This window comes from Haliaeetus leucocephalus, unplaced genomic scaffold, assembly GCF_000737465.1.
Source record: "Haliaeetus leucocephalus isolate CR32 unplaced genomic scaffold, Haliaeetus_leucocephalus-4.0 Scaffold339, whole genome shotgun sequence".
Taxonomy (NCBI): Eukaryota; Metazoa; Chordata; class Aves; order Accipitriformes; family Accipitridae; genus Haliaeetus; species Haliaeetus leucocephalus.
This window is the reverse complement of record NW_010972775.1, coordinates 16,404,001-16,431,602: the sequence shown is the minus strand read 5'-3', so window position 1 is coordinate 16,431,602 and position 27,602 is coordinate 16,404,001. Positions and strand designations below refer to the sequence as shown.

The following is a 27,602-nucleotide window of genomic DNA, read 5'->3' as shown; positions in this document are numbered from 1 at the left end:
CACCTGGATATCAGGCAGCTCTCAGACCAAACCCACCAGGAGGATAAATGCAACAGCAGGAGTTTGGGAGCTTTTAATGATGCGCCAAATGACTTGCTGAGCCTGGGGGATGCAAAGAGCTCAGAGTGCTTCTGTGAAAGTAAAAATAAAGTGACGTTGAGTAAAAAGGAAGAGGAGGGGCCAACCTCTGCTGAAGGCTCTGGGACTATATCAGATGAGAACGACTGCACGGTGAGCCTGTGTGCAAGTGTAAACAGTGCCGTAAATCTTCCATCCTGTGGAAATACAAATGAGGAAGCTGGAATGACATCTGCTGGAGTTGTTCTGGATCAAGCTGGCTTGTGCAGTAAAGATAGTCCCCATCAGGAAGTGCAAGCTGCTGAGGAGCGTGCAGCTGACAGTACTGTTACTGTGGTTGAAACTACAGGCGAAGCCCCAGCTTCCTTGGAGGGCGTGGATGTGGCTATGGGCCAAACTGAATGCAGGAACTGTACAGGGGCAGCTGAGAGGGCTGCGGGCCAGCAGCAGGGAGAGGATGGGATGGCTGAGGCTGGTGAAAGGAGGACTGCAAACATAGAAGAGCAATTGCCAGCTAAGGAAGAGTCAGCCAGTGCCTCTCAGCCCTTACTCGGTGGTTTTAATGGCACCGAGAGTGCAGATGGGGAGGATGCAAATGTGGGAGTGGTGTCGGCGTGTGACAGTACAAATGCAGATGATGGCACTGGCATTGTCTCCATTGACCTTTGCAAGACCAGCAATAACAAAGAGACTGGAGCAGACTCGTGTACTGATCAGGTAAACAGTGGCTTCTTGGAAAGCCAAGGCGATGCCCATGCTGCGGCGAGGCAGGATGTCACTGCAAGTGCTGGGGCAGCGTTGCCAGCGGTGAATGGGGTGAAGTTTCCCACATGTGCATCAAAACCTGATCCTGGTTTGGAAATCCATGGCAGCGGGGAGCAAGAAGGGCAGATAGAAGCAGGTTGCACAGTTGGGAAATCCAGCTTGCCCTCCCTGAAAGACAGTATGGAAACTGATGGCCCTGACGCTAAACCTGAAAACAGTGACATTGGTGGATCTAATCAAAGCGGTGCAGAACCTGCACCTTGCCAGGAGAGCGGTAAGATCACTGAACGTGCAGCTGAAGCAATGGAGGGCAGCGAAGCCCGTGAAGAGGAGCCAGCAGGACCTGATACCAGCAGCAGCGGAGATGGAGGAAGTGCATATTCTGCAGATGGAGGTCAGGAAGTTGCTAGCTGTCACCCTTCTGCTGATCAAACTGTTGTTGAAGATGAAATGGGCGACAGCTTCAAACCGGGCACTGCTCAAGAGAGCAAATATGAGCCTGCGTCGCTCCCTCTGGAGGGTGCCAGCGCATGCCTGGCAGAAAAAGAGCCTGCACAAACCGAAGCAGAGATAGCAGAAAGTGCTTCGGAGCAGGAGGGGCTGAGCAGCAAGATGCAATCACTCATTCCCCTACCCAGAGGAGAAGGACCGGCTGTGAGTCAGGAGGGAGATGCTGCAGTGGCACCTCCCGGGCAGGAGGCAGCTCTGCAAGTTAACGACCCTGGGTTAGCTCCGTGTGCCAAGGGCACAGACTGTGTGGAGGATAATTTAATAGGCACACCCTCTGTAACTCATAATGAAGAATCTAAACAAAACCAGGAAGCAGTGACGGTGGCGGCAGGCTCAGCAGAGCTTGCCCAGCAGCGTGGCGGGGAGCATGGCAAGGTAGCTGCCGGAGCCGGCTGGCCTGAGGACCATGCAGGGGATGAGGGCTCTCCAGAGCAGAGCCTCTTGCAGGAGGCTGAAGGGGGCAAAGCTGAGCCCGAGCAGGAGGCTTCTGCAAGTGGCAGGGAGCAGGTCTTGTCGGAGGAACTTCGTGCTGCTGTTGTGAAACCCTCTGCCTGCTGTCAGGAGGGGCCTGTGGCAGGTGGCAGCAATGTGGATGCTGAGATGAGAGGGACAGCCCGTGCCAAAGAAGCGTGCAAGACCAGGGCAGTGGGTGCAGGAGAAAGCACCATCCGTGAACCTGCATCGGCAGGCAAGTCACCAGGTGTGGAGAGCGACCCTTGTCCGGATGCGGCCCTGAACCAAGAACATTATCCCAGTCAAACCCTACAACAAATCTCCCCGCGCAGCAGTACCCCCGAATTAAAGGATGCTTCAGAAATGAGAGCCCCGAGTGATGCCTGTGAGGGTAAGGAAGTGTTAAGGCCGGTGACAATAACCCCTGTCGCAGCCTTTCTGGAAGAGCAGGAGGATACGGAAAGCATGCTTCCCCGGGCAGCGCTTCAGCCCATCGCAGAAGAGCCCACGTGCGACAGCGACTCCAGCACCGACACCGTTTGTCCAGCTGGCGAGAGTGATGCTGGTCACACTGCAAAACCAGCTCAGGGGGAGGTCTTGGCTGAGCCTGATGGGAAGCAAAGCCAACCTGTACCTGAATCGCACTTGCCGTGTTTGTGCTATTTGCATGCTGTTGAGTCACTGGAAAATGTGGGAGTAAAGAGTTTTGTTTCGTCAAGTGATGGCTACTCGCTGGATAAAGTTCCTAAAATGGTAAAAAGTTTTGATGCGGTGGTTTTTGCAGCGGAGACACCTTGTTCTCCTGAATTACCAGCCACAGAAAAAGTGGAGCTTGAGACCCAGGCTGCAGTGGATGTGGGAGCCAGCCTTAATGGAGAAATGGATTTAAGTTCCTCAACGAAGAAGAGGAACATCAGCCCAGCAGTGCAACAAGCTGAGCCTGTTACAGGTAGGAAGAATCAGTTGGTTTCCTACTTTTTAGTTTTTTCTTTGTAAGTGTGCCTCTAGCGTCTCATCAGGAAAGGAAGGGAAATAAGAGCAGGAGGCCTGCCTTGTGGAGGAAGTATAGGTGTTTGGGGTTTTTCTTCGGAGAAAGAAATCTGAAGTTACATACTAAAACTTCCAGTTCAAATGCATGTTTCTTGGCTGGCACTGGAGATAAGGACAGGACATCATCTCCTGTGAATTTGTGCAGAAGAATTTGTAACACCTGAATCCTCCCTGGAGAGGAATGAATGGGAGGGAGCTATTTGGATTACTTGTATCTTCAAGTTATACGCTTTCACGTGGGCATGAGGGTTTATTTGCTTAGTGCTATTTCTTCACTTCTCCCCTTTATTTTTGCTAACGTGGAGCCAGAGGGTACAACGGGGCTCTCTTTCTTTGCTCCTCTACTTGAAACAGCTGCTAGTGTCCTTCCGAACTGTGCAAAGCCACTTCCTAATTGGCGGTATTAGGTCATTTAAAAAAGCCACCGAGCCCTACCCCCACCGCCTTTTCCGGGCTGCAAAGCTTTTTTGTTGGGCAGAGCAGCCGGTGGTGTTTTCCAGTGCATTTAAGCAGTACTGGAACTCAGATGATGAGTTTTACTTGCTGCCTTCGGCTGGGAAGTGGGACCGGTGTTCCCCACGGCTAAGTGGTAATGGGGGAGAGCAGTGGGACTTGGGGGACAGCGTAGACGTCTGGTGCCCGTGTGACAGGAGCTAATAGAGAACACCACCAGGTAACTGCAAAAAGGGAAATAAAGGGATAAATTGAATGAAAGAGAAATGGGTTTGTTGCTCCAGTCTGGAATTAAATCATAGGTGAATTTATTACTGAAGCATGGAGGTAATCTGATCTTTATATTCCACCTGTTCAGACAGCTGTTAAATGGAAGCAGCTGAACTTTTTCAGTTGCCATTTTTTTCTTTGCTATGAGAAAATGATACAGTGCCTCTTCCTTTCCCAGCACCAAACAAACAAACAAAACATTTAAATGATAAAAAAAGAAAAAAAATCTGCCATTATATAAATCATGAGGTTGTAAAGCTATAAAGCTATTTCACTGCTTCAATGCTGGGAGCTGTTTCTTCAGTCTAAATGCAGAATGGGGTGATGGCAGAGGATTTGTTCTGATATGTGATAGCAGAATCACTGAGGTCAGGGGAAAGGATTGATTTGGGAGGGGGTCAGTGGTGGGTCTAGCAAATCCTTTTTACGTTGAATTCAGGATTTTTAGAAAGTCTATGTGTCAGGAGATAACCAGTAAACATTGCTTAGGAGATCATTAGTAAATAAGTAGAAAGATTTAAAGATGGATCAGAAAGAACCTATTTTAGTGCTGTGGTGGATTGACAGTTCAATAGGATGGGAGTGACTGTAAGTCAATACCTGGCAGGACTCCTTTCTTCTGGGAGCTTCCCGCTCTGCTGGCTCTGTCCATACAGTGCAGGTCTTTATCTCTGGTTGGATTCTTGGAGGCATGACATTGTCTAGGTGAGGTTTTAAAAGAAGAAGGGACTAAACAGTGCAATAAGATAGTGACTGAAGTAGGAAAGTAAGATTAAGGCATCATTCTGTGTTAGGGTATGGAAAGGGAGGGGAGAAAAGGAGGTGACCCTGTTACTGATTTAAAATATATAAGGATTTAGTGCTAAAAGGTCTTGGAATACAATGGTCTGACCTCTCCATAAGGAAGAATTTTTTATTTGCAATGGGATGATGCACAAAGCAAAATTTGAGCTGGAATATCTTTTCTTGAAGAACTTTAGGATTGCTCTGAGGCAAGATGTTAGGGAAGCCCAAATAAAGTATTGGCATAAAGCAGAGACAAGCGACTGCTGTGAATCCAAGCTCACTATTTGAAATATTTCTGAAATTCAGCTCCTATAAAGCAGCATCTAGAACTCTGATATGGCAGTAATTCAAGAGAACAGATTTATTGTTTATTATTATTGCTGTGTACATTCTTTATGCCCATGTCTAAACTTTGGGTAGTGTGTTTTGTGTACTAGTTCAGTGGCAGCCTTCAATTCTTTGTGTCGATTCTGGGGAGTTTTCTCTGCAGCCTAGGTTTGTACGGAGTATTTTGTAGCCATGCAGGAGTCGTCAGTGCTCAGAAAGAATCAGGTCTTTTTTCTATAGAATACAATAAAGCCTTCCCAAAGGAAGTGTAGGTCACGAGGCTGTTTCTCAGAAACGCGTGTGATCAGAGGGCTTTATTGTCATGCTGATTTATCAGAGACGTAACTGGCTGATAATTGGTGTTGCCATTACTCCAAATCATTGAGCGCTCTATTTTTTTTATTGTGAAATTGTTCCCAAATATATACCTGTTTATCTAATTGCCTCCACATAGTTTCAGCCTACCCCCAAAAAAAGAGACTTCAAAGGGCTAATTGCCTTATCTAGACAAATATCTAGTGACTGATCACAACACTGAAGGAAGGCAATGAAGCTAGAAGATCCTACTTTTCATAAGGCAGCTCCTCATGCTGTTAGCTTTACACTCAGAAGTGCATTACAGCTGAGTAATGGGTTCTGCAAGGACATTATTTGCAAGTCAGGCAGATAGATGCTACTCATTGGAAAGTGGGCAGTTAGGATATGAAATCATACTACAGTAGCCAGGCTGGGTGAAAAGAGAAGAAATGGCATGTGTTTATGCTGACTAAAGGCCTCCAAGTAGATGCAGCTTCTTGGCAGAAAGCAACCCCAGCAAGGTTAGGTTGTATGGTTGGGGTTTGGCATCTTAAATTAACAAATACTGTAATCCATGCTCCCTAGCTCTTCTCCTGGGAGAAATATCCCTCGTGTACCTTGTAGATCTCAGCATTTAAAGAAAACATTCATTGCCAGGTAGAAGACTATCACCTTATTTTGAATTTTACCAGTCTTCACCTCATTCTCATCAATGGCGTTTTCCCTTTGGAAAAGTACTTACTACAATTCCCTTCCCCTGTTAAAGTAGCACAACTGTGATAGCATTATAGTGCTTTTCATTTGAGATATGTTTCTTAATAGAAGTTTAGGAAGAAGTGGCAGAGTGCAAAAAAATGTCCCCTCGAATTTCATCCTGAGGGCACATGTCTTTGTCCTCCAGTTCTTACCCAGCATGGAGTATCACTACACCGCTTGCTTCCCCTGTCCTCAGTGCACCAGAGGTTTCTTCCATGCATGTTCTGTCTTTGGACCAAGATCTCAACCATCGGACAGCGAGCACATATCATTGCAACCATGATCTCTGCTTTGCCAACAAATGGGACTCGCAGAAATTTGTAGCATTACCTCTGATTTCTGATAGTCTGCCCACAAACTCATCTAATCGAGACAAAATCATGTCAATTTGACTTAATGATGTTGGATTCGTTTATCAATAGAACATTGCAAAACCAGATAGTCCCAAAGTGAAGGGTTGACTTTAATGCCAATGGAAAACTTGTGAAGATGGGAGGCTCCTCTTGCTAAATCCCTGAATGGGTAAACTCACTGCAAACATATGTTGCCTTTAAGAACGTGTTGTCCTCCATCCAGTGTTTGGTTTTAGTAGAAATGAGAGAGGGAACGGGATTAGAGGGGGGTTTTAGCCCTAGCACAGCCACTCTCCGTCTAGGTGGCTTTGGTCAAATCACTTCACTTCTCTAAAAGTATCCTGTGTGTCATGAGAGTCATTATCTTAGGGTTGAAAGAGTATTAGGACGTTGACTTTATGCCAGGAAAAGGTATGCAGAAGGGAACCCCAGGGGAATGGTGACTAATGAAAGCTTTGCTGCGCAGAGAAAGCAGCTGGGATGTGATGTTTGTACCACTGTGGTGGTGACACCATCATGGGAGCATGCGGAAGGGGAAAATCAGCTGGGACTTTGTAAACTCCAACAGAAAAGTGTTTGCCCTCCTAGTCCAGGGACCTAATCGTCATCATTAAGGCAGTGCAGGTGGGCTGCATTTTTGAAGCTTGTCTTTTTTTTTTCCCAACACTTAAAATACCTGTTGAGAGAAGGCAAGGCTGGTTTCTTGTGTTATCTTTGGGTTATGGTAAGAAGAAAAATAGCAAAAATTTTTGTTCTTTAACTAGACAAACGGGAGCCAAGAAAATACATGGGCAAATACATGCAGATGTGCTCAGCCTCACCTAGAGCTTTTCAGTTTTACCCCGTGCTTGCTGCTGTTTCATAGTTTCCTTCAGTTCCAGACACGACAGTTGTTAAAACTTATAACAAACAAGCAGCAAAGTCGGGAATGAAACCAGATGTTGGAAGTCAAACGGACTTGTTGAAGGGTTTGGGGGTTGGGTTTTCTTTTCTTTTTTGGGGTTGGGGTTTTTTTTTTTTTGAGACTTGATTGAATAAACAGAAAAATATCAGCAGTCCTGAAATAAGTTTGTTTTTAAATTGCCTGTGTGAACCCTCTATTTTCACAGGGAAGTTGGAAATGAAAACTGAAGATGAGGTGGATTTTCTGAAAGATCGTGTCGAGAGCGCAGCCCGCGAGGAAGTGGTGAGTGCCACTTATGCATTGTCACCTTGTCTTTTTCTGTGCTTTTTAAAGAAATGCCACTGTTGCTGTGGCCAGCCACCTAACCTGCTGGTTTTCTTTCTGTAGCCTTTGTAAAGCTGAATGGCGTCCATCACCATGACGTTTTTAGCCTTTTAAAAATAGTGTGGGCTTTTAGACCTTGTGTTTTTTTAACCACTGGATTAAGCCACATTTATGTTTTCTCAGTTGGTGACACAGAGACTGACCCCAAAGGTTCCTTGTGAGGCAGGGCTGTACCAAGATTTGTGTATAATTTGATAAAAGTGATGCCCTGGAACATGCTTGGGGTTGGTAATGCTGCATGGGGGCTGGCAGTGCCTCCGAGGTCCTCACAAATGCATGATCCTGGCAATTCTTTCTATCCTCTCTCATGCTTTGCCCCTCCAGGGAGTTTTTGGCAGAGGGCACTGTGGCTGCAGTCGGTGTTGGTGCATGCACAGACTCTGAGGTCTAAAGGCATTGCTGGCTGGGAGCATTAGTGCCTTTGCTGGAAGAAAAATTAAATAATGGGAGACATACAGGGATCAAATGTGGGGGGAAACCCCGTATTCCTCATGTCAGTGAAACAATATAAAAAAGTATGCCAGGGATCAGAAATCAGTTGGTGTTGTTTTCTATTAGTTGTGCTTTGCCATATTTAAGGACTGTCTATGATTTAAAAAAACGTGAATACTGGGCTTGACAGGAATGTAATTTTGGTTTAAAGCACCCCTGGGTTTTTGGTTTAAAGCAGCTGGATTTTTTGGTCTTACCTTTCCTAGCTGGATTTGCATTTGCTCCTATATTTTATATATAGTTTCTTGTTCCTGAAAAAGAAAGTGTTTTGTAAATGCTGAATTGCTCGCAGCCTGTGTTGGTGCACGTTGCCATTGAGCAGCTGTGTTTGTGTGTTAGTGTACCATTATGAAGTTGTTAAAAGAGAAAATATTGTGGGGATGAGTTAACATTTGCAGGGTGGAGCACCAAAAAGCTTTGCTCATCCCGCAGTAAAGCTCTTTAGGTGGCAGAACAGTCTTGCCAAAGCTTGTAATAAAATCAGGTTTATTATGTTTTTAACAAGTTAAGGCTTAATTTCTTAGCTGTTTGCTCGGTGAGTTAGCCAAGGACTAAAGCAAATAACTTTCCAAGCTAAAATTTGTGCTGTCTGATAAGTAAGTCTTTCATTACTGGAGTGCGTGAGTGTAAAGATGCTGATGATTTTTATTTTACCAACCCTTTATTAAAGATAATTTTCCTGACTAATACTTAGGTATCTGGTAATAAAGTAATATATCTTTAGAAAACGCAGATTAGGGCACTGCCTTTTCCTTTCAAACAGGGAATAAAGAAAAGAAACACATTGAATTTGGCTTCCATTTTGCATGTTTTACAGGCATTTTGATTTTTTGACTGTGTGCTCTCTTCTCTTCTTCCTCTCCGTCCCACCTCGTCAAACACCTCTTTAGAAATCTGGCTTTTCTGGTGCAGGAATGGGAGTGCCAGTGGAATGGAAAGTTTGCTGCAGGACTGACAGAGTTTCCTGTTGCTAAGTTCAACAGAAACAAAATAACAACTGCACTATATTAAGGTCATTTAAAAAAAAAAAACCCACATCGGTGGAAGACTTATAAATAGAGCTTAATTCACACGTGTAGGTTGGGTAGGGAGCTGGCCAGTGAAAGCCATCGCAAAGTGTGCATCTCCTGCCACGTCCTGTCTCTGCTTTATTTAGTGCTGACTTTTTTTGTAGCCAGAAGTCTTTCAGCTGCTCATTGCCTTCTCATTACAGAGCCATTTTGTGGTTAGTAAAAGCGGTTTTCTTAACTTGTTGCAAACAGAAATGTTGCTTGCACCTGGTCAGGAGATACAGGTATTTAGCAGTCTCTCCGGTACTGTCAGCAACTTCGAACTTTGGGAACTGCATTAACTCCTGTTTTATGGGTGAGAATTTTGCACAATGTTATTTATAAATAAGCAATGTGGAAAGCTGTTTATATGCACAGACTGTTAAAAAAAATATATGTTTTGGAGCCTAAAAAGTGCAACTTCTTGTATAGTGCAATCAAGCTGAATGACAGTAAGCTTGACCACACTGGAAAGAAAAGGGGGAAAATTCCTTCTTGTGAGTTGGTTTCTGAAGGCTGAGAATTAGCTGATTCCAGTATTACATATATAAGATTGCACATGCTTTCCCCTGTAGTTGTTTCAGAAGACTTTGCCTGAGAGAGGCTCTTGTGCATGTCATGGAAAAGCTGCAGCTGAAAAATGTTTAGGAAAATAATGGTTTGTAGGGTTATAAGCACTGAAAAGAAAATAATGGAAAAATGGTTTTTCCAATTAAAATGGGTTTTTAAAGTGTCTGTTTCTTAAATCTCCAGAATGTTTTCTCAGAGGTTGTATTTGTTCAGCTATAGAAATTCTGTAACCAGAATTTCCCAAGCTCCTTTCATGTTGGACAGTGGGTGCTCATCCTGCTGGAGACTCCCCTGGTCCTTATCTTCCTGCTTTGTTTGGGGATCTTGAGCAGAGCTGGGGCAATAACTTGGTGCGATCTATTAAAATTAGACTTTAGCAATTTTAAATTGAATAACTTTAGATTCTTAACTCTGAGAAATCTGGTCTGGCTTCTGCATACTGTGATATTACAATAATTTAGAAATGGTGCCTGGTGGCTCCAGCATTATGAAAGTAAAGCGACAGTTTGAAATTAACTGTACCCTGATATACTTCTCTTCTTGTGTTGATCCCAGAAATTGGTTATGATTCATTATTTGTTGAATCTTAGTCTTCATGTGGCAGGATGGATAAGGTTGCGCTGCAGGGTTTATCCGACAGCTTCAGTTGTCTAAGCCTGTGACTGACAAATTGTAGCTGGCTGACCCCAGAAACAGAGTTCACTGGGAAATAGCCTTCTCATTGCATTTATTAATTTCATTAGTTAGTTCCTGTTGAATTTAATGCATCCTACCTTTACCACATGAATTAGTTTTTAATTAATGTCTGTATTTTCAGAAGTTGCAGTCTACCAGATAAACGTGGCATTTCTAAATATCTTCACAGAGAATGAAGCTTGAAAAAGATTTGAATTTTCATCTCTCCACTGATCCAAGTAGTGCAGTAACGTGTGATATATCAGCAAGGTCGCTTTCTGGGGAAAACTTGCAATATTTTCAGTCATGATTTGGAAGATAGAAGTATGTTTATAACACTCTTGGATGACATCAGGTTGGGAGGGATTTCAGGCACTTGGGTGAACAGGGTCAGGGTTCAGAGTGGCCTTAAGAAATTGGAGAGTGGATCCAGATAAGAGATAAAAGCAGCCACAGAGTACTTCACTTGCAAAGAAGAAATCAAAATGCACACTTACTAAGTCAGGTTTAAGCTGGAGAGGGGTGGGTAGAAAAAGCCTGAAGATTTTTAGTGGACTGCAAATGAATCATCAGCGAGAAACTATTGCAAAAGAGACAAATCTTGTTTTGAGTTATACTGAAGGAGTGTCCTCCGTAAGGTGCGGGAAGTGCCTTACTCGTGCGTGGCACTGCAGAGGCATCGTAAGTGTCATTGAATACAGTTTTGGGTGCCCTGCTCCGAGGAGGACACAGGCATACTGGAAAGTATCCAGAAGGAAACAACGAGAAGAGATTAAGAAATGGGAGAAGAGGTTGAAAGAATTAAATTTATTCAGTGCAACAAAAAGAAAACTATTGTGCAATCTAGCAGTCTGCCAACATTAATAATGGTTATTAAAGTCCCAGATTTCCATGGCAGCTTAATTTACTGATTTGCTAATTTGCCAGGATGATTTAGGCTGGATGTTGAGAAAATATCCTGTTATCGTCATGAAACTGTCGCAAGACCACCTAGGCAGGCTATAGGAAACCTCCTTCCCTGGGAGTTGTTACAGATAAGATAGATGATGCTCTGTCAGGACAGAGCCCCAGGTCTGTTGTTGCCTGTTGCTTTTGGTTTGTAGGCCCCCCCAGTTTGTGCCTCACTGAACAGGGAGAAGAGGAGGGAGCAGCTTGGCCAGAGTCAGCAGGGTGTGCAAAGGAAGGGGACAGGGATGGCAGGACTGCAGGAGGTGGAGGTGGGAAGAGGGGATGGGCCGGACTGGGTGGAAAAGGGCTTAGGGAGAGAGGAGAGACCCACATGGCATTGAGGTGGGTGTTGAGATGGACAGTAGGTGTAAAGGATCCAGAGATTTTTCCTCCCCCTCAACTGTAGTCTTCCATGTTGCTCTTCCCTGGAGTCAGCAGATAAATGGAGAAAATTATGGCCCAGATGTACAGTGTCACCCCCCTGTAGTGGCTGGTCCTTAGGAGGAGAGCCTGGTGCCAGTGCTGCTTGGTGGTCAAGTCAAATAGTAGAGAGATGCTTCATGGCTCAAAACTGCTGAACCTTGTTGGTGACCCAAGGCAAGGGGTCGATATAGTTTTCCAGGCTCCAATTTATTTTCTTAGGAAATAACTTCTTTAATGAACCACTCGCCCTGAGGACCTGCCAAAATTCAGGTTGTCTGTGCGCACTGAAGTCCGTTTCCTCCATCTGCATGTGTGTACATAGGTATGTACTATGGGATGGTGACTGCAAATCTGTGTTTTTCAAAGGGCCTGTAGAAGAGCATGGGAAGCTTCCCAACAGCATGGGCAGTTTCAGAGCGAGTGGTTGAAGTGTTAGAAGCAAATCAGTGGGGTCTGAAGGTGGAAAGTGCAGCCTTAACAACAGGCTGTGTCCTTGCCCTGCCTCTTTAAAATCACTTGTGTAACTCTCTCTTTTTAAATGTTGTCCTGTAACTAGTGTAAACATGGAAAAACTCAGCCAAAAAGGAGCCTGCCCTAAGCCTCACATCAGTGCCAAAGGGTGGCACACACATACCCATCGGGTCAAGGATTTGGGCTAGTCTGTGAGGCCCTTTCTCACACCCACCAGCATCCTGTGTCTGCCCCGGATGCTCAGAGCAGAGGCTAGAGAGATCTAGGAGGAAATTGTGTCAGACAGTCAACCTCTGAGTAAATTCATTGCTTTGCGGAATAGATTGCTCGGGGTTTCGCTGTCTGTTCTGTGCATTGCTGTGTAAGCCATTGAGTCCACGGTACATGCTGCAGGGAGTTAGAATAAAAGCAGGCAGAAAGAAAAGAAAAAGAAATTCAAACCAGGCTGGGATTCTTGTTTGGCCATTACTATTACTCATGCTTTGAAATCTGTAGCAGGAAGGCGTTTATACAACTATTGTGGCAGGGGTTTTTTTGTCCTATGCTTAATTTCTCTGGGTGCTGCAGTTCCGATGCCTTTTTCTCCTGAATGCTGCTAATCCTCAGCTCGAGACAGTCGTTTCCAAGCTCAGTCACAGGATTCACGGATATTAGCGAGAAAGCAGGAACGCCGACACCGAGCCAAATCCCCGACTCAGCGCAAAGATGCTGCTCCCAGGTTTGGCTCAGTGCGAGCCTGCAGCAGGACGGGGCAGATGAAGGTGCCTGCGCAGCCCCCGCGGCTCGCTGTGGCCACAGGGCTCGTGCTAGCCCTTGCTGATCTCTAGAGATGGTGAGTTACTTCTCCTCTCCTACGCCTTCCCCTTCAGCCACTGTAGACAATGTTTTTTAGAGGCAAAGATTGCTGTGTGTAGCCCTGATAGTCTGTTTTTTCATCATTTCCTAATTTCCTTTAATAAAACATTTTGGTCTGCCACCCTCCCAGTACCAGCTGCAAAGGAAGTTTATCCCTCAGCTTTTTCACAGTCATTGTTAAAATCATCATGAGCTACCTGCAATTTTATTTACCGTCTGCAAATACTGTTGCCTTGAAGGCAGAGCTGTGTATATATTCTTGCCGTAGTCTTGAGATGGATGCAGACTAAAGACAACTGTTTAATAATTACAAATCTTCTGTGATGCTTGCTTTTGGCTTGCTTCGGACGAAAGGATTCAGTCATAAAAATTATTTAACATCAGTGTATTAAAGTAGCTTTCTGAGGCCCTTTTTAGGATCAGGACTCTATGATTTCACAAGTTTGTACAACACAGAGCTAAAGGATTTCCAGTATAAAAAAAATCCCGGTTTTGGAGTTCCCTTCCAGTGGTTAGATACATTCATTTTTTTTAATACAGTCATGAAAGTATGGATCCATAAAATAATGGATGTATAAGACTGTTACTGTAGCAAAGGAATGCTGGCATTGAATATTGTACCTTGAGAAGGAAAATACTGTGCTGGTTTTGAATGGTTCACTCTCCTGTATCATATGGATTCTTTTATTTGTGTTTGAAATCTCTTAAAGTTTTGTGGTGTAACTGTTGCATGGTAGACATGGTTACTGCACACTGAATTCCTGATCTAAATATAGAGGAAATTAAGATGATAACGTGCGAGACCATATGTGGACTTTTCGATGGAGACTGCGTTATTATGATAAATGGGTACTTTGGTGTATCACATCACTGGGTTTTTATCCTTCTGCAGGAACCTATCTAGCTCCATTCTGATATTTTGGAAGTCAAAGTTGGCACCCTACAACATAAAGAAGCCAGCATTTATGTTTTTCTGTAGGCTTATGATTTTTGCAGTTCATTGATAGTTACACCACCTTAGAGGAAAACATCATTAATACAAGAAATAGGTTTTTAATTATATTAACAGACATTTGGTCTGATGGTTTGTGAGGAGTCATGGACTGGTGCTTCAGTTCTCTTGCCATCCTACACTAACTACTATTGTACATGGCAGGTTTTTTTAAGTGTAGTTTTTCAGGATTTGGGAAAGCTTTTTGGGACAGTTTGTGCCAAATCCAGAAAGTCTCCTGAAAGGTGAACCACAGTGAGAAATGACACGTGGAGGGAGAAAGCCCCTGGGTACCACTGGGTCATGGCTTCCGCAGTGACAGCCACTGGTAGGCACTGTGGTTCCTCCTTTGCTGTGTCAGCACAGGTGTTTGGGAGGTCTTGCTGTGAATGGACCAGGTTCAAAAGTGAGGTGAGACCTGGGCAAAGCTTTTGTTCTGGGTTCAAAGCAGTGTCTGCCATTTGGGGAGCTTTGGACTATAACCGTATGCATGGGGAACAGCTTTCTTGCCGCTTTTTACTCTGATGGAAGAGCCATAAATGAGATGCAGCATTTAGAAGGTGAGGTTAAACAAGTTGAGACTGTAGGAAGAACAGTGAAAACTTTGAAGGGTGAAAATAGTTAATTCTTTAAGTAAGTTACTGTAGGAAGGGGTGAGCTCTCCGTTGCTTCCAGTGTTTCCATCAGGACTGGATGTCCTATGAGTGATACGCTGCAGCTCTACATAAGCTGCCAGACTGGTGCTAGAACTGCTGCCGGGTTATATTGCCTGGCCTGTGTTATACTAGAGATTTGTGTGGACTTGGTGTTTGCATGATACCTCCTGTCTTCCAGATCCGCATTAGAAGGTGAAACCTAGCAATGCAATCTGAGAGCCCTCAGACAGGGACAACTCTCTGAGAGATGAGCAGGACTCTTGGCCGCTGATGAAGAACAACAGGCTCTAGCAGTATCCAAGCATGGCATTTCTGACTTAATCTTCCAGCAAAGGATGAATAGAATGGTTTGAGTAAGAAGAAAAAAGTAAAGGACAGGAGAGACTTGTACGTAGAGCTAGAATGCAGGTTAGAAAGCATACTTAAAGTATTTCCTTTCATGCAGTGTGAATTGTTATGAAAACTTATTTGTTGTTTTACCCAGTACTGTTAAAACTCTTTCCATGGAAACAGGGAATCAAAATAATCAAAATGCATTTAGCCTCGTGGTAGTTGCAGATTCCCCTTTCTCAATCTCGTCTCCCCCCTTTTTAGGTAGTCTGTTTTCCCTTATTACACCATTTTCATGAAAAGGTGGAAATCTCAGATTTTTTTCCTCCAGCATCTCTGCTGTTACTGCTCAGTCATGTACACATCCTGGTGTGGCCCAAAGTGACTCAACTGTGTTGCAGAATGCTTCTGGGATCAAACTGCTGTTAAAACATCAGATGAGATAAAAGCCTGGATGATAACTAAGTGTTTGCCTTTCCACGCAGCATCCTTGCTCACATTGAGCAGATTGACTGCTCTCTGGCTCTGTCAGGGACATCTTTCCTTGCTGCCTGGTCTCACTGTGCAGAGCAGTAATACGGGGCAGTTCGGTGGTGATGGAGAGGGCTTTAAGCTTGGGACTGTGCAACAAGAATAGATGGTTTGTGTTGCACTGGATAATTAAAATATCTTTGTCTATACAGAAGGACTGAGTGATTTGGTATCCAGGCATATGATATCTAAAATAAAAGCACTTGACTGGTAAGGAAGGGAGTGGGTTTGGCTGAGCAGGGGCAGCTGCAAGTCACAATTAAAAGCCCCAGGGATAGAGCAGTGCATTGGTGTTGTGTTTGGCTGTGGTCAGCCATAGCCATCCTTACTGTCACAACAGCAAATTCATCAGAACTTTCAAGGAGAGGAAACTTCTGAATTTTGGTAGAAGACTTGTATTAGTCATTGGTCACACCAAAGAAGAGGTGATGTCTCCAAATGCAGATCCTGTAAAAAGCATGGGCAGTAGTGACTTTTTTGTTGAGACCCCAGAGCAGGTACGCATAAGGGATAAGAAGAGAGTTTCTTCTCACTGCCGCTTACCTCCTTCCATTGCCAGTTTGTTGTTTTTACTCCTGTGGTCTGTGTTGTTGGACTTCTGCTTTGGAATAACCCCAGCATGGAGGCTGTAACAAGAATGTGACAGAGTTTTGCAATGGTTTAATAAAATATACTTGATCAGCTGTATAGGAATTAGCAGATGGGACCAAATTCTAAACTAGGCTTTCTTTCGCACTTGGTCTCTCGCAGCTAACAAGATGCTTCTCCTTCCACCTTCTCTTTCTGCTTCAGTGATGCATTAAATTTATGCCTAAATAAGCATGTATTTGATGTAGCTAAGTTTCTGATTTTCTCTTGAACAGTGGTGAAGTTAGCTGGTCACTCCCTTCTTGCTTACTGTGTTTATCATCTTTGTGCCAGCAATGTACTCAGTAAAAATGAAGGCGGTAGCTGTGCCCAGGAGACTAATCCAAAAGATAGAGCCAATATTTCTGGGTTATCTCATTTGCTTTCTCTTCTGTTTGTGTATGTTGAATCAGAGGAATTGTTGCTAGCCTGTGTTTAACCTGAGTTGCACTGCTCTCCTTTCAGATCTGCAGAAGGATGGATGGTTGGCTTATGATTTTCTCAGCCTTGTTATGTATTACTTCCCGCTAAAGTTGCCTTTATATGTATACCGTGATACCATTACAGCCATGATAATAGTAGTTTCACCTTATTTATGCAGTTAGTTATTTGGGGGCATATTCTTACCTGTGGGAAGTACAGCACCTTTATCAAATACCGCATGCCTCCCTGTCCTGAAGCATTTCCATCTTCTGTACTGCAAACGCTAATACTGTGTTTGCAAGTACTGTGGGGCTGGGTCTGCCTATCTTTTACCAGCTGGCTGTGTTCTCCTTTCTTATATGTTGTCCTTCCAGCTGGTGAGATAAGAGGTAGGAACATGAAGCCTCACCCTTGCTAACTCATTAGTCTGAGCCGCAGTACTGAGTCTGCTTAGCGTCAAGTGACTTGTTTTTCTTCTGTCTGAGACTGTACTTACCTCCATAAATCACAAGAAGATCATAATCCTGACTTACTTGACACTGAACTTTTGCTTGGTTTCTTAACACAGCTGGACACATTAAATGCCTAGAAGTGGTTGGGAGGGATATTATTTCCAAAATACACATCTTCAGGGGCTGGAGGTGCAGTTCTCTGAAACATTGGTTTCAATCTGAGATTCTGTACTTGGGAATATAGAAATCTCTTCTGCCCCTCCAAAATATTACACTGTAGATCGCATTGATTCTTACGAAAAGCATGGACAGAGGTGGGCTGTTCAAGTCTGCTGAGATTAAAGAAGTGTTTCTTGGTGTTTTGTTCCACTATTATTTTTATTTTTAACTCACTGACCATAACAAGGTGAGGAAATGCATACTTGCCCGCTTGGCCAGGAGGAGGGGGACAAGTCTTAGCTTCAAATGCCTGCACCTAAGGGGTAAAAAAAGAGCAGTAGTGTACCTTTTTGAACCTTTTAAAAGGGAAGGAGGGTTGCTTACACCATTTCCAAATATTCCCACCTGCAGATGCCCGAAGGGGGAGGCATTGACTGTAAAGACTGGGGTCCTGCAGTGTTAGAAAAGGAGGGGGGAAGAGAGAGACCATTGCTCTCTGCTACATGGGCTGAAGTGGGTTTTAGGGCATTTTGCAAATTCTGGTTTTAATTGTGTTTTGAGGAGATGTGGAGAGAAACCTCTAAAGGCTTTTTTGTTTATAGCTGGATATTTGGGGGACAGCGTTTTATTTTGTTTGTCAAGACTCATTTATTACTTGTTTTCTGTCTTTGAGGAAGCTGAGGTTTACTTTGTATGTTGTAAACGATGCAAAAGGCACCCAGAAGAGTAGATGGATCTTCTGCCCTTGTTATAAATCTAAGTATATAGACTAAATAAATAACTTCTTTCTGGGCTTAAAATCCTTACAGTGCACCAGACAACAAAAATTTGCGTCTTGGAGTAGCTCCTAGAATTCTTCAATGCTGAAATATCTCCTCCGCTTGTGAACCTGGGGCTCTCCCTCTTTTAGATAAGTGTTTTCTCTTTAAACTGGCTTTTCTTGCGACCATCCTTTTGGGCAAGGGTTGGCACAATTCAGTCAATACCGATGGTGACACTAGGAATGCATGGCAGGGAAATAAGAAGTTTTGAAGGTAAGACTAAACAAGTTCTCTCTGTTAAAAAGAGCAAGGGGGGGGGGGAATCTATGCTCGGAGTATTGGCTTTCTCTGGCTTTCGGCAGTTTGAACGTACACCAAAAAAAATGATTTTTAGAGCACTTTAAAAGCTTTATAAGTTGTTTTCTTCTCTTACAAGAAAACAGAATTTATATAGAAGCCTATTGTTTCAAGTAGCAGCTGAATTAAATGTTGAAAAATAGGACATTTTGGTTGATTTTTTTTTTTTTTTAAGGTAAACATTAGTCTCCCAGGAAAAGTACATTCTGGTTTTATGCATGTCTCATTGTGAGCAATGTGTGTACCCTATCTGGTAAGTAGTGCTGTCTGGAAGCATCGAATACCTTTTGGCAGATTGGCTCTTAAAATATATTGTGCGTTATCTTTTACGGAGGATGTCGGCAGATGTCTGGATCCCAGCAATGAAATAGCAGGAGGGGAGGCAAGACAAGCCTGGGGTTTATTGTGGAGCGCTGTTGGAAGTGGAAAGGGGAGCCAGGGCGACGGGTAGCAGAGTGTGCTGTGGGCAAGGGTTTTAGCTCCCTTGTGTGGGGCAGAAAGCAGCTACAGTAGGGGATATTTTAAGCCAGTATGTAGGTGAAGAAGTGAGATAACATAGGTGCCCATTTGGGAGCTACATTTCCTTTATTTCTTGTCTGAAGCTGGTGAGCAAGACCAGACTTCGGGGGCATTCAGACTATTTTTTCCCCAAACTCCCATGGCAGGGGAGGGAATGGGGCACTGATTGCAGCCGCTAAAGAGAGACCAAAGTCAGGAGAGAAGCCCAACTAATATTTTCTCCCAGTCTTGCCGATTGACCTAGCCAAAAAAAGCATAAAATAACAACAGCTGTTGAAAAAAGTCTAAATTGTGTGCCTGTACCAACAGACGTTTCCATAAGCCATTGATTTTTAGGTTGTCCCAGCTTAAATACAGTAGGGAGGGGGTGAAAAGGGTCAAAAGGGTAAAATATATCTAGGAGAGATTTCTCTACTTAGGAGAACTTTATAAGCTGTCAGTGAAGCTGTAAACAAAGTTGCACCAGAATATATAGTGGCTTTTAGTTTAAATTGTGTCTTTTTGCTTGTTACTAGCTGCTTGGGTTAACAAAGAAAATATTTTTCTTTCAATAGCTTTCAGATCTTTTGCTGGGTATTTTTTCTTATGCGTCTGCATTAAATAAGCCCATTTAACAAAACCTGATCCTCTTGTAAACATGGAATAATGACAGTATCCCACATATGGGTTTCATTAATTTTTGCATGTTTTGAAGTTGCCTTTTTTTCTCCGAAAGGCTGACTTCAGAAACAGCAGAGATTAATGCTACATAATAGCCAAAATGACTAGCTGAGCAGTCAGCAATTCTAACTTGGGATAGAAAGGGTTTCTAGTTAAATTATTTAACCATTGCATAGCGAAAAGGATATTTTTTTCTGTATAGAACGATGCTGCATAATCTGTACTCCTCCCAGTTGCTGTTACTGGTTTGCTTTGATTGAACTGGCATCAGTTCTGCTGATTATCTGCAAGCTTTCTTGCTTCTGAGTCTTGTAAATGTTTTGGATTTTAGCCTCGAGAGAGAGCTCCAGAACATTTCCCCCCTTTTTCTGAAGAAAACAAAACCAACCCTTTCCTTGTAGTCACTGGTGAGAAATTTCAGATGCTCCATTTTCCTTACCTACAGCGCAGTGACTTTTGCAGCTCTTGGGACAGCCTGAATCGGTGGGATAACTCAGGGAAAATTGCAAGGCTCCCAGATATAATAAATGCTGGTTTTTGACATTTTTGGCTACAGTTATCATTGACCTTTGGTTTAAGTTTGTATATGCATCTGTTGATTAAAGCTGTTAAATGTATGGAAGTGCAGCAGCTATGGCAGGTGGGGAATGAGAGAGGAGAGAACAAAACCCCTGTAACTAAAGTTTTCCTAAAACACCTGTATCAACCTGAAATTTTTAGCATTTGCAGGGACATTCCCTGCCTTTGAGTGGAGAGAAATAGGACCAGGCTTTGCATCCGTTATTCCAGTTAGAAATTATCCTTGCAACAACAAATGTTACTGTAAAGGGATCTTTGAAAAGCTAGTAGAGGAGATGTAGCATATGTTAGTTTATAACCTTAGAAATAAATATTTTATTATTTTTCTGGAGCAGTGTCAACAGTTGAGGAAATTCCTCACTAATGACGATGCTTCCACATATCTGGCTGTTAATTATACATATGTTTTATGTCTTGAAATTCCATTAGGAATATTTTCTAAAGTTGGGCTAAAGAGGAGAACATATTTAGCATGTATTGGTATAAGCAGTCCTTAATGATGGCTTTGTGGGCTCAATGAATCCTTATCCTTGCATATACATCTTTAGACCAGAGGGATAAAAGTGGGGTAAAAATTGGTAAAACCAGGTTTCTTCCGCAGGGTCAACATTCTTTCCTGGGCTCTTGAGCTGTAAAGACATGTTTGTTTAATATTCTTTACAGAGGACTACCAGGGAAACGGATAAAACAGTGAGCAAATGAATACTCATGTGGTCCTAAAGCAGACCTCCCAGGCAGGAGCTGGAATCCAAATGCCTCCTCTCAAAGTTTGCATTGGATTTTATTTCAAGTTTCCAAATGCATGTAGAGAGGGCATGAAAATATTGGTTGGATGCGAGTGTAGGTAGGAGAGTGAGCTGGAGTGTGTGTTATTGCTGGGGAGAGGGGCCCTTGGCTGCACTCAGAGCATCTCAGTTACCGGTCGGATCTGAGATCCTCTTCCCCACAAAGCAAACAGAAAAATTGGAAGGGCAAAACAAATACCACAGTGTCTTCAATCCCCTGCCTTCATTAGCAGCCAAGCAAAAAATTGATGTGGAAATATGATGGGTGCCTTTGTACGGTGCTCTGTTTTCCCACCTTCCCCTCCCAGATTTTCAAGTTACAAGATGAAAGAAGAGATAACGTTTTCCCTTTTGACAGAGTGCCTGGCCAGGACAATACACTGGGTTGTGTGGCCTTCCCAAGGGCTGAGCCCTAGGGACTTCAATTAAAAGGGGAAAGAAAAAAAAAAAAGGAGGGAAGCTGAATCATTTTCTGGCATGATTTATTCATTTGAATGACCCTTCTCTGTTTTTCAGTTAGATTACAGTGCCTTGAACTGAAGGCATAAAAGAATGGTAAAAGTTGAATAATTTCCTCAGTTCAAGATGTGTCATTTTTATATTGTCTATTAATTTTACTCACTGATACCATACGTCATTTTTGTTGGGTTTTATCCGCCAATTCATCTGTGTAATGTGCTATCCTGTCTCTGTTTTTAGCTAAATATATAAGCTCTTTAGACAGAAGTATACACCAGGTGTATCGCAGCACCAATCTCATGTTATGGCGAGGCATCCTGGAGCAGCTCAGATGATGTCCGTCTGCTCCGGTGCTGTGCCTACAGCAACAGGTATCATGCTGTTATTTCGGAATACAGTGTGATGTTTCCTACTCTCTGCAAATGTGAGGCAGTCTGTTTTCCTGCACAAAAACTCATCCTAATTTTTAACCTCATACCTTGAACTGTAAGGCTTTACTCTTTCTGGCATTTGTTATTATGGGATAATGGAACATATGTTTTTATTTGTGTAAATCAATGCTTTCTTACATCTGATATCTATCCCAGTGATGTCAGAATATGCTTTTTTTATTATGCATGGTATAAAAATGAAAAATTCCTTCAGTTTTGCATTTGTGAACTTTATAGATAATGAAACATCCCCTTTTTTCTTGCATTTGAGACAAATGCAATGATCTACTCAACTCCTCTGTAGGACAAGTTACTAGACATTGCTTGTTTGGGTATTGTGAATTCAGCAGGCCTTCAAATATTTGGTGGATAGCCCGTGCAAACCAATTTGTATAATGTTTATGATGGTTTGAAAACTCCTACAAATAGAATTCACTATTTTAAATACTTTTATTTATGTCATTATCTTCCCAGATCCCAGAAATTGTAATCCTGCCTTTAGAGTGGGAGGCTTAAATCACCATAATTAGCAAAGATTATTGCTCATTGTGTGCATGTAAAATTTGCACGTTCATTACCAGCAACTGAAAAACATGAAGAGAAATTTAAGCTAGAGCTAACATGACCAGCTTTAGTGCTGAATGAAGTCAAAGAACTGAACGTTGTTTTTGATGACCCCCTTTGGCAGCAGCTTCAGACTGGGCTGAGCCAGCTGTGAAACCAAAGCAGTATCTCCCATCCAGATGTCTTGGTTGAAAATTGTGTTATTCTTTATGAAAGACCCTGTTCTTTTTGTGTTTTACCCAATCTGTAAATCATTAGACCCCTTGTCCTGGTGGGAAGCGCCAGAGCACGGGAGCAGCCGGCATCCTGGAGGACGCAGGGAATGTCCAGCCCAGGTTGCTTCTGGGAGACTGATTTGCTTCTGCAGTTCATAGCTCAGGTGCTCTTTGACAACCTTTTTTGGAGACTGTTCCCACTTTATCCACTCGTGTTTTTTCCTTCCCTGTTTTCAGGATGCTGGAATTCACAGGGTGAAACAACATGTCCAGTATTTGACAGCAAGAAGTATTTCTCTCAACTCTCATAACATGCTAAATAAATATCTGTGACGTGGTCCAAGATCCCACAGCACTTCAGCCAGCCAGACATCTCAATGTGCGGTTATTTTTGGTAAAGGCATAACTAGATGTTGCAAACCGATATAAAGTCAGCTGAGGGGTTGCTAATCTCTTGCGTGGGATGTGTTTCTCCTGTAGTCATTTGGGAGCAGTAAGATGGGCAGTTGACTTCCTCTGGAAGGATGTTCAGGCATGCTCCGTGGCAGACCAAAGCTTCAGCATTTTTCCAAAGGTTATTTGGACAATAGAAATTCCTGAGAAATGTACACCGAGTCTCTAAGAAATATCAGAAAAGGAAAGGTCAGGAAATGGCTGAAGGTCTCTCAAGGTATTTTGTATTTTCTCAAAACACGCGCTCCATGTATCTGTATGTCTGACAGTTTTCCAAGCCCTTCTTATTCCTCCTTTGTGGTTCTTCAGCTGTTTGTTAGACAGTTATGTCTTTGAGCTCAAACACAGGCTGTGGCTCAATGGTTGTTTGCTTGGATATAAAATTCAGCTTGCTCGTGTTGTTCCAAAGCACGGTATTGCTCTGTGAGGAAATGTGTCTCTCCAGACCTTTGCATGAAGATCTGAATGATTTAAATAGGGAAGTTTTAGGAGAGTTGGGGCTGTCCAGGCTGGAGAATAAAAGTTTTGTTGGTACTGTGGATGATTTGCCCCAAGGATTAAGTTGAGCTGGTGAACATCGAGGTGTTTTAGGACCAGGACTGTGAAGGTTTGTTGCCTGCATCACTAACCTTCCCCCTTACAGCAGCACAGCACTTGCCATGGATGGGATCCCTGTGACATGTGATCGCAGGGGACTGTCCATGTCCCTCTCTGTGACTCCTTTCTGTGCCCTACCTCACAGGGAAATCCAAAATCACGACCAGCCTTTTGGGGCCACCCCATAAAGAGGACGCTGCTTGGTGGGATGCTAGTGGGTTGTGCCATGGCTGGCGGGATGCGGCCCTGGACCAAAGTGTCACTGCAGGGATGCAGATGGACAGGCAGGGTGGGAGCGGGTCAGTCACAAAACTCCTCTCAGTCTTGCAGTGCTCCTGCAAAAATGAGAAATGCATTATCTAACATCCATGACTCTTTACCAAGGTCTGCAGCATGAGTGTTCGCTAGTGTTCAGCAACTGCCTGGTCATCTTCAAAATCCACATTCGAGCATCTGTCTTGGTCTTCTCTCATGCGGGTGCTGACCTGCCTCCCAGCAGACACGATGGATGTGCGCTCCCTTCCAGATTGGACGCGCTGCTCTTACAGGCTTTGCAGTATTAGAGTGCAGATTTCCTTTGCCTTATTTAGCTTTAGAAAAAAAGGGGTTTGTTTTGTCTATCATTGCAAGTGCCAGAAACATAAAATTTTAAAAACTCTTTCCAAAAAGCTGATTTCTTTTAAGAAAAGAGCAATTGAAATTGTAATTCTTCTCTCCTACTGTCTGATGAATTTATTATCTCCTGTGTTTAATGCCCAAAAGTGGGTTTTGACTTGCTTAAAGCAGGGAGAATTTTTTCCTTTCATCTACTGCTCCATTAGTTCCTATCAGAGCTGCAGTTAAAAAAGTTAATACGCCTGAGTATTTCTGCAGATTGCATCATTTTCAGCGTTTCATAACAATATGGCAAAAGTAATTTGAAACAGATAACAATAGTGCAGTCTGTTTCAGAATAACCATGATTTCCTTCTCATTAAGAGGCCTGTTAGCGGGTAGAGGAGGCGGAGTTTTATCTGGATGAGTTACGGATCATATGGTGTGATCGAGTGCTTTTAGTTCTTCCCCCCCCCCCCGCCTTTTCCTTCCCTTGAAATCCACAGTGCTGGACTTTGGTTTGGATATGAAACGATTGGATAGTTTCAAACTCCTGTCTGCACAAAGTGGCTCAGCTCTTCCAGATGTTTTCAATAAGGAGCCCAGAACTGTCACATCAGCAGCCGGTGGCCCAGGCTGCTGCTCGCATCTCCTCTCCATTTTGAGCAACTTGCTGAAAAAAAAGAGAATTATTTACTCGTTGGAGTAGGTGTTTTAAATTTAATCTTTATCCTCTGGTGCATTGTGTTTCTGAGCATAAATGCTGTATACTGTGTAAACATGCATATGGCATTCAAGGGACTGCCTTAAATAGATGGACAAAGGAGACTGGAAGCCTTTGTTCTGCTTTGTCCAGGCTGAGTCTGTCTTCTGCGTCTGCTCGCCGTGCCTGTGTGTATATAAGGCTGTGTGCAAGGCAAGATTTCTAGCCTGAAACAATGCAGCAAAAGCCCCACCTAATGTGGGAAGAGAGTGATGGTCTCCCAAGGGGGAGTGTGTCTGGCACATTATCTTCTATTTGTTTATTTTACGTTTCTCCCCCCCTTCAACAGTAAAGTCTGGAAATGAAGGTGAGATGGACTTTGGGTGTCTGTAGTCGTCACTGGCCTCCTGATCTTGGCTGTGAGTCAGGAACATAACCACAGAAAAACTCTTGGAACAAATTCAGGATTTGAAAGCTTAAATTTGAAAAGAAAAAGGAAAGGGAGAGAGGGGTATATTTTTTTGTTGGTTTGTTTGTTTGTGTTGATTATTTCCCTCTGTGGCTGAAGGTGTAGAGGACTCTAAAGGGATCAGTTGGCAACCTTTGCTAGATCAAGATACATAATTATGGAGGAAGGCAGGTCATCATCTTGATTCACAGGTAAGGCGTGGACATGAGTCCTGGGACACGTCCTGTGCCCGGAGTCACCCTGCCTAGTGCTGGTCTGGCAGCTTCCCTGGCCAGCTCTCACCACCTGCCTGCACCTTCCACCTGAGCTTTCTGTTCCCTCCTATCCTGTGAAGGCACACGTTGGGTTACTTGTAGGTTTTGGCCATACCAAGATGCTTGTGCATAGCTCAGAAAAATTGGCCTCCTCTTTTTAACTTCCTGCTATGAAGGTTGCACATCTCCCAGTGTGTCTCCTACCTCCTTTGGCTAGAGGTGTTTCTCATTTCTCCTTACCTGTGGGAAGGGTGAGATAATGTGAGCCACAAAAGACTGGGTGTCGATGCAGCTACAAGTCGGACCTACCTTGCATCTCCATGGAAGATGCTCTGTCACAGTTAGTAGCGATGCTCACATGGCAGTGTCCTCTGCAAGGTGGGCATTGCTTGAGCCCTGCAGCTGAACATCTCTTTCTGGTTGCCAGAGGGGCTCTGCCATTCAAAGGTGAAGTGCTGTAAGTGGAGTGCCTGGACAGAGCTGTGCAGTTGTTGTTTGGGTAAATCTTGGCCTTATATACCAGCAGCTGTAATTAAATTGATGAGAAAACAAAATTAAATACTGTATCAGTTAAAGAAGTACGGGTGCTCCATAATGAAACATTAGAGCATCATTAAGGCACAGCGACTGCTGCAAATTCGTTTACCTGAACTAAATTCACACACTTTGTTTATACGTTCCTGTCTTGTAAATTTAGATTTGAGGAAATCCCTGCCTTTTATGGTAGTGTTTGAAGGGCTGGAATGCTGTCACAGCCATTTCTGATTCCTCATCTCGACAGGCACATGATTTCTGGGATTCATTACTTGTGGAGAAAACTGGTGGCTCCAGAAAGTCCCCGAAGTACTACCACATTTCGTGTGTGTCCTAATACTGAAAGCAGAAGCTCCGCTCGTTATTAAGGAGAACAGAGTCATTGGCTGAGATCTCGAGCCGGGGATTGTAGCTGTAAGAGAGCCTCGTAGAGGAGATCCTCCTCAGTTCAGCTGGTGGTGTGGTGGAGATGAAGCTTTGGGTTGTGAGGGAGAGACTGGAGCCTAAGGAAAGTGGGGGGAGATACCTCGCGTTGACTAGGTAAGAGCATACCTGTGTCACTTATGGGGAGGAGGTCATCCGCTGCGAGTTCCCAGCCCGCTCCAGCGCCTGAGGAAATGTTCATGGCGTGATGCCCAAAGGTGGACCTTCAAGTGGTGGCTGGCCACTGTGCCACCGAGCTGTGCTGTAGTCTTAGGAAAAGATGCCCTTCTCAGCTTGCTTACTGAGCCTGCTAAATCTAAAGGGTAATTATGCTTTTGTATCATCTGACTGTACGGATCGGGGGTGTCATATCCAGGAGAGCCCAAAACAGTACTTTGTGTTTCTGTAAACTCCTGTTCTTCAGTGTCTTACCAAATAGGTGCAGAGGGGAGTCAGTTCCTGTTTTACTCACAGGCAGGTTGATGGTGCAATGTTTTTGGATGGCCAGAAGGCTGGGTAGCACTGGAAAGAGAGGAGCTTGGAGTGCCCACTCGTAGCAGTTGGGTTTAGACCTCCTTTAGAAGACTCCTCTTGCATTCAAATGCCCAAAACTCACTTTTTATCCGTTTCAGCAGGCTGCAGGCTTTGAGTCACCTTTGCCAGAGCTTGAGCTGGTGGTTACAAAGTGCCTCATACAACCGGGGGACCGGGGCCACCCTACGAGGCTGGATGAAAAGACCTACAAACGCTTAACTCTGGGAGCAAATCCCAGCGGCAGGAGGTGGGCCAGCTCACCCGGTGCCGCGGAGGATGGCTTTTGGAGATCTGCGACGAAACGCTGGGTTGATAAGCGCCGTTTCCGGTGTCTGTGTTTCCTGCTTTGCAACACGGGATTAATAATTCCCGCGTTTCCAGCTTTTCTATGTAGAAAAGCAGCAAGTTCTGCTCGCTACAAGCACCCAACCACAGAACCTCCCCCTTCCCCTTTTCTTCTCTCTTTTTTTTTTCTTTTTTTTTTTTTTTTAACCACCCCCATTCCCTTTTGAATCGGTGAATGAGAGAATGTCTAAAGCCGGGGAAGTATGGAAAGATTTCATCCCTCGAGAGGTCAGGGTGGGGTGGAAGGCGGAGGGGGCTGCAAGGGGGCAGTTTGAAAACAGGAAACCATGTGGCAGTGTGCATGCAGGGCCCAGCTGATGTGAATGAG

At 43.9% G+C, this 27,602-nt stretch overlaps 1 protein-coding gene across 4 annotated transcripts in view; it reads left to right on the top strand.

Moving 5' to 3' along the window:
• The first annotated feature begins 233 nt into the window (after nt 1–233).
• Nucleotides 234–27,602, top strand: part of AKAP13 (A kinase (PRKA) anchor protein 13) — a 100,377-nt gene continuing 73,008 nt past the window's right edge. For all 4 annotated transcript variants that reach the window (XM_010571991.1, XM_010571990.1, XM_010571989.1 and 1 more), the window contains exons 1-2: nt 234–2,755; nt 7,208–7,284. In XM_010571991.1, coding sequence (XP_010570293.1) covers nt 304–2,755; nt 7,208–7,284 — 2,529 coding nt within the window. In that variant the 5' untranslated portion in view covers nt 234–303. The remainder of the gene's footprint in view (nt 2,756–7,207; nt 7,285–27,602) is intronic.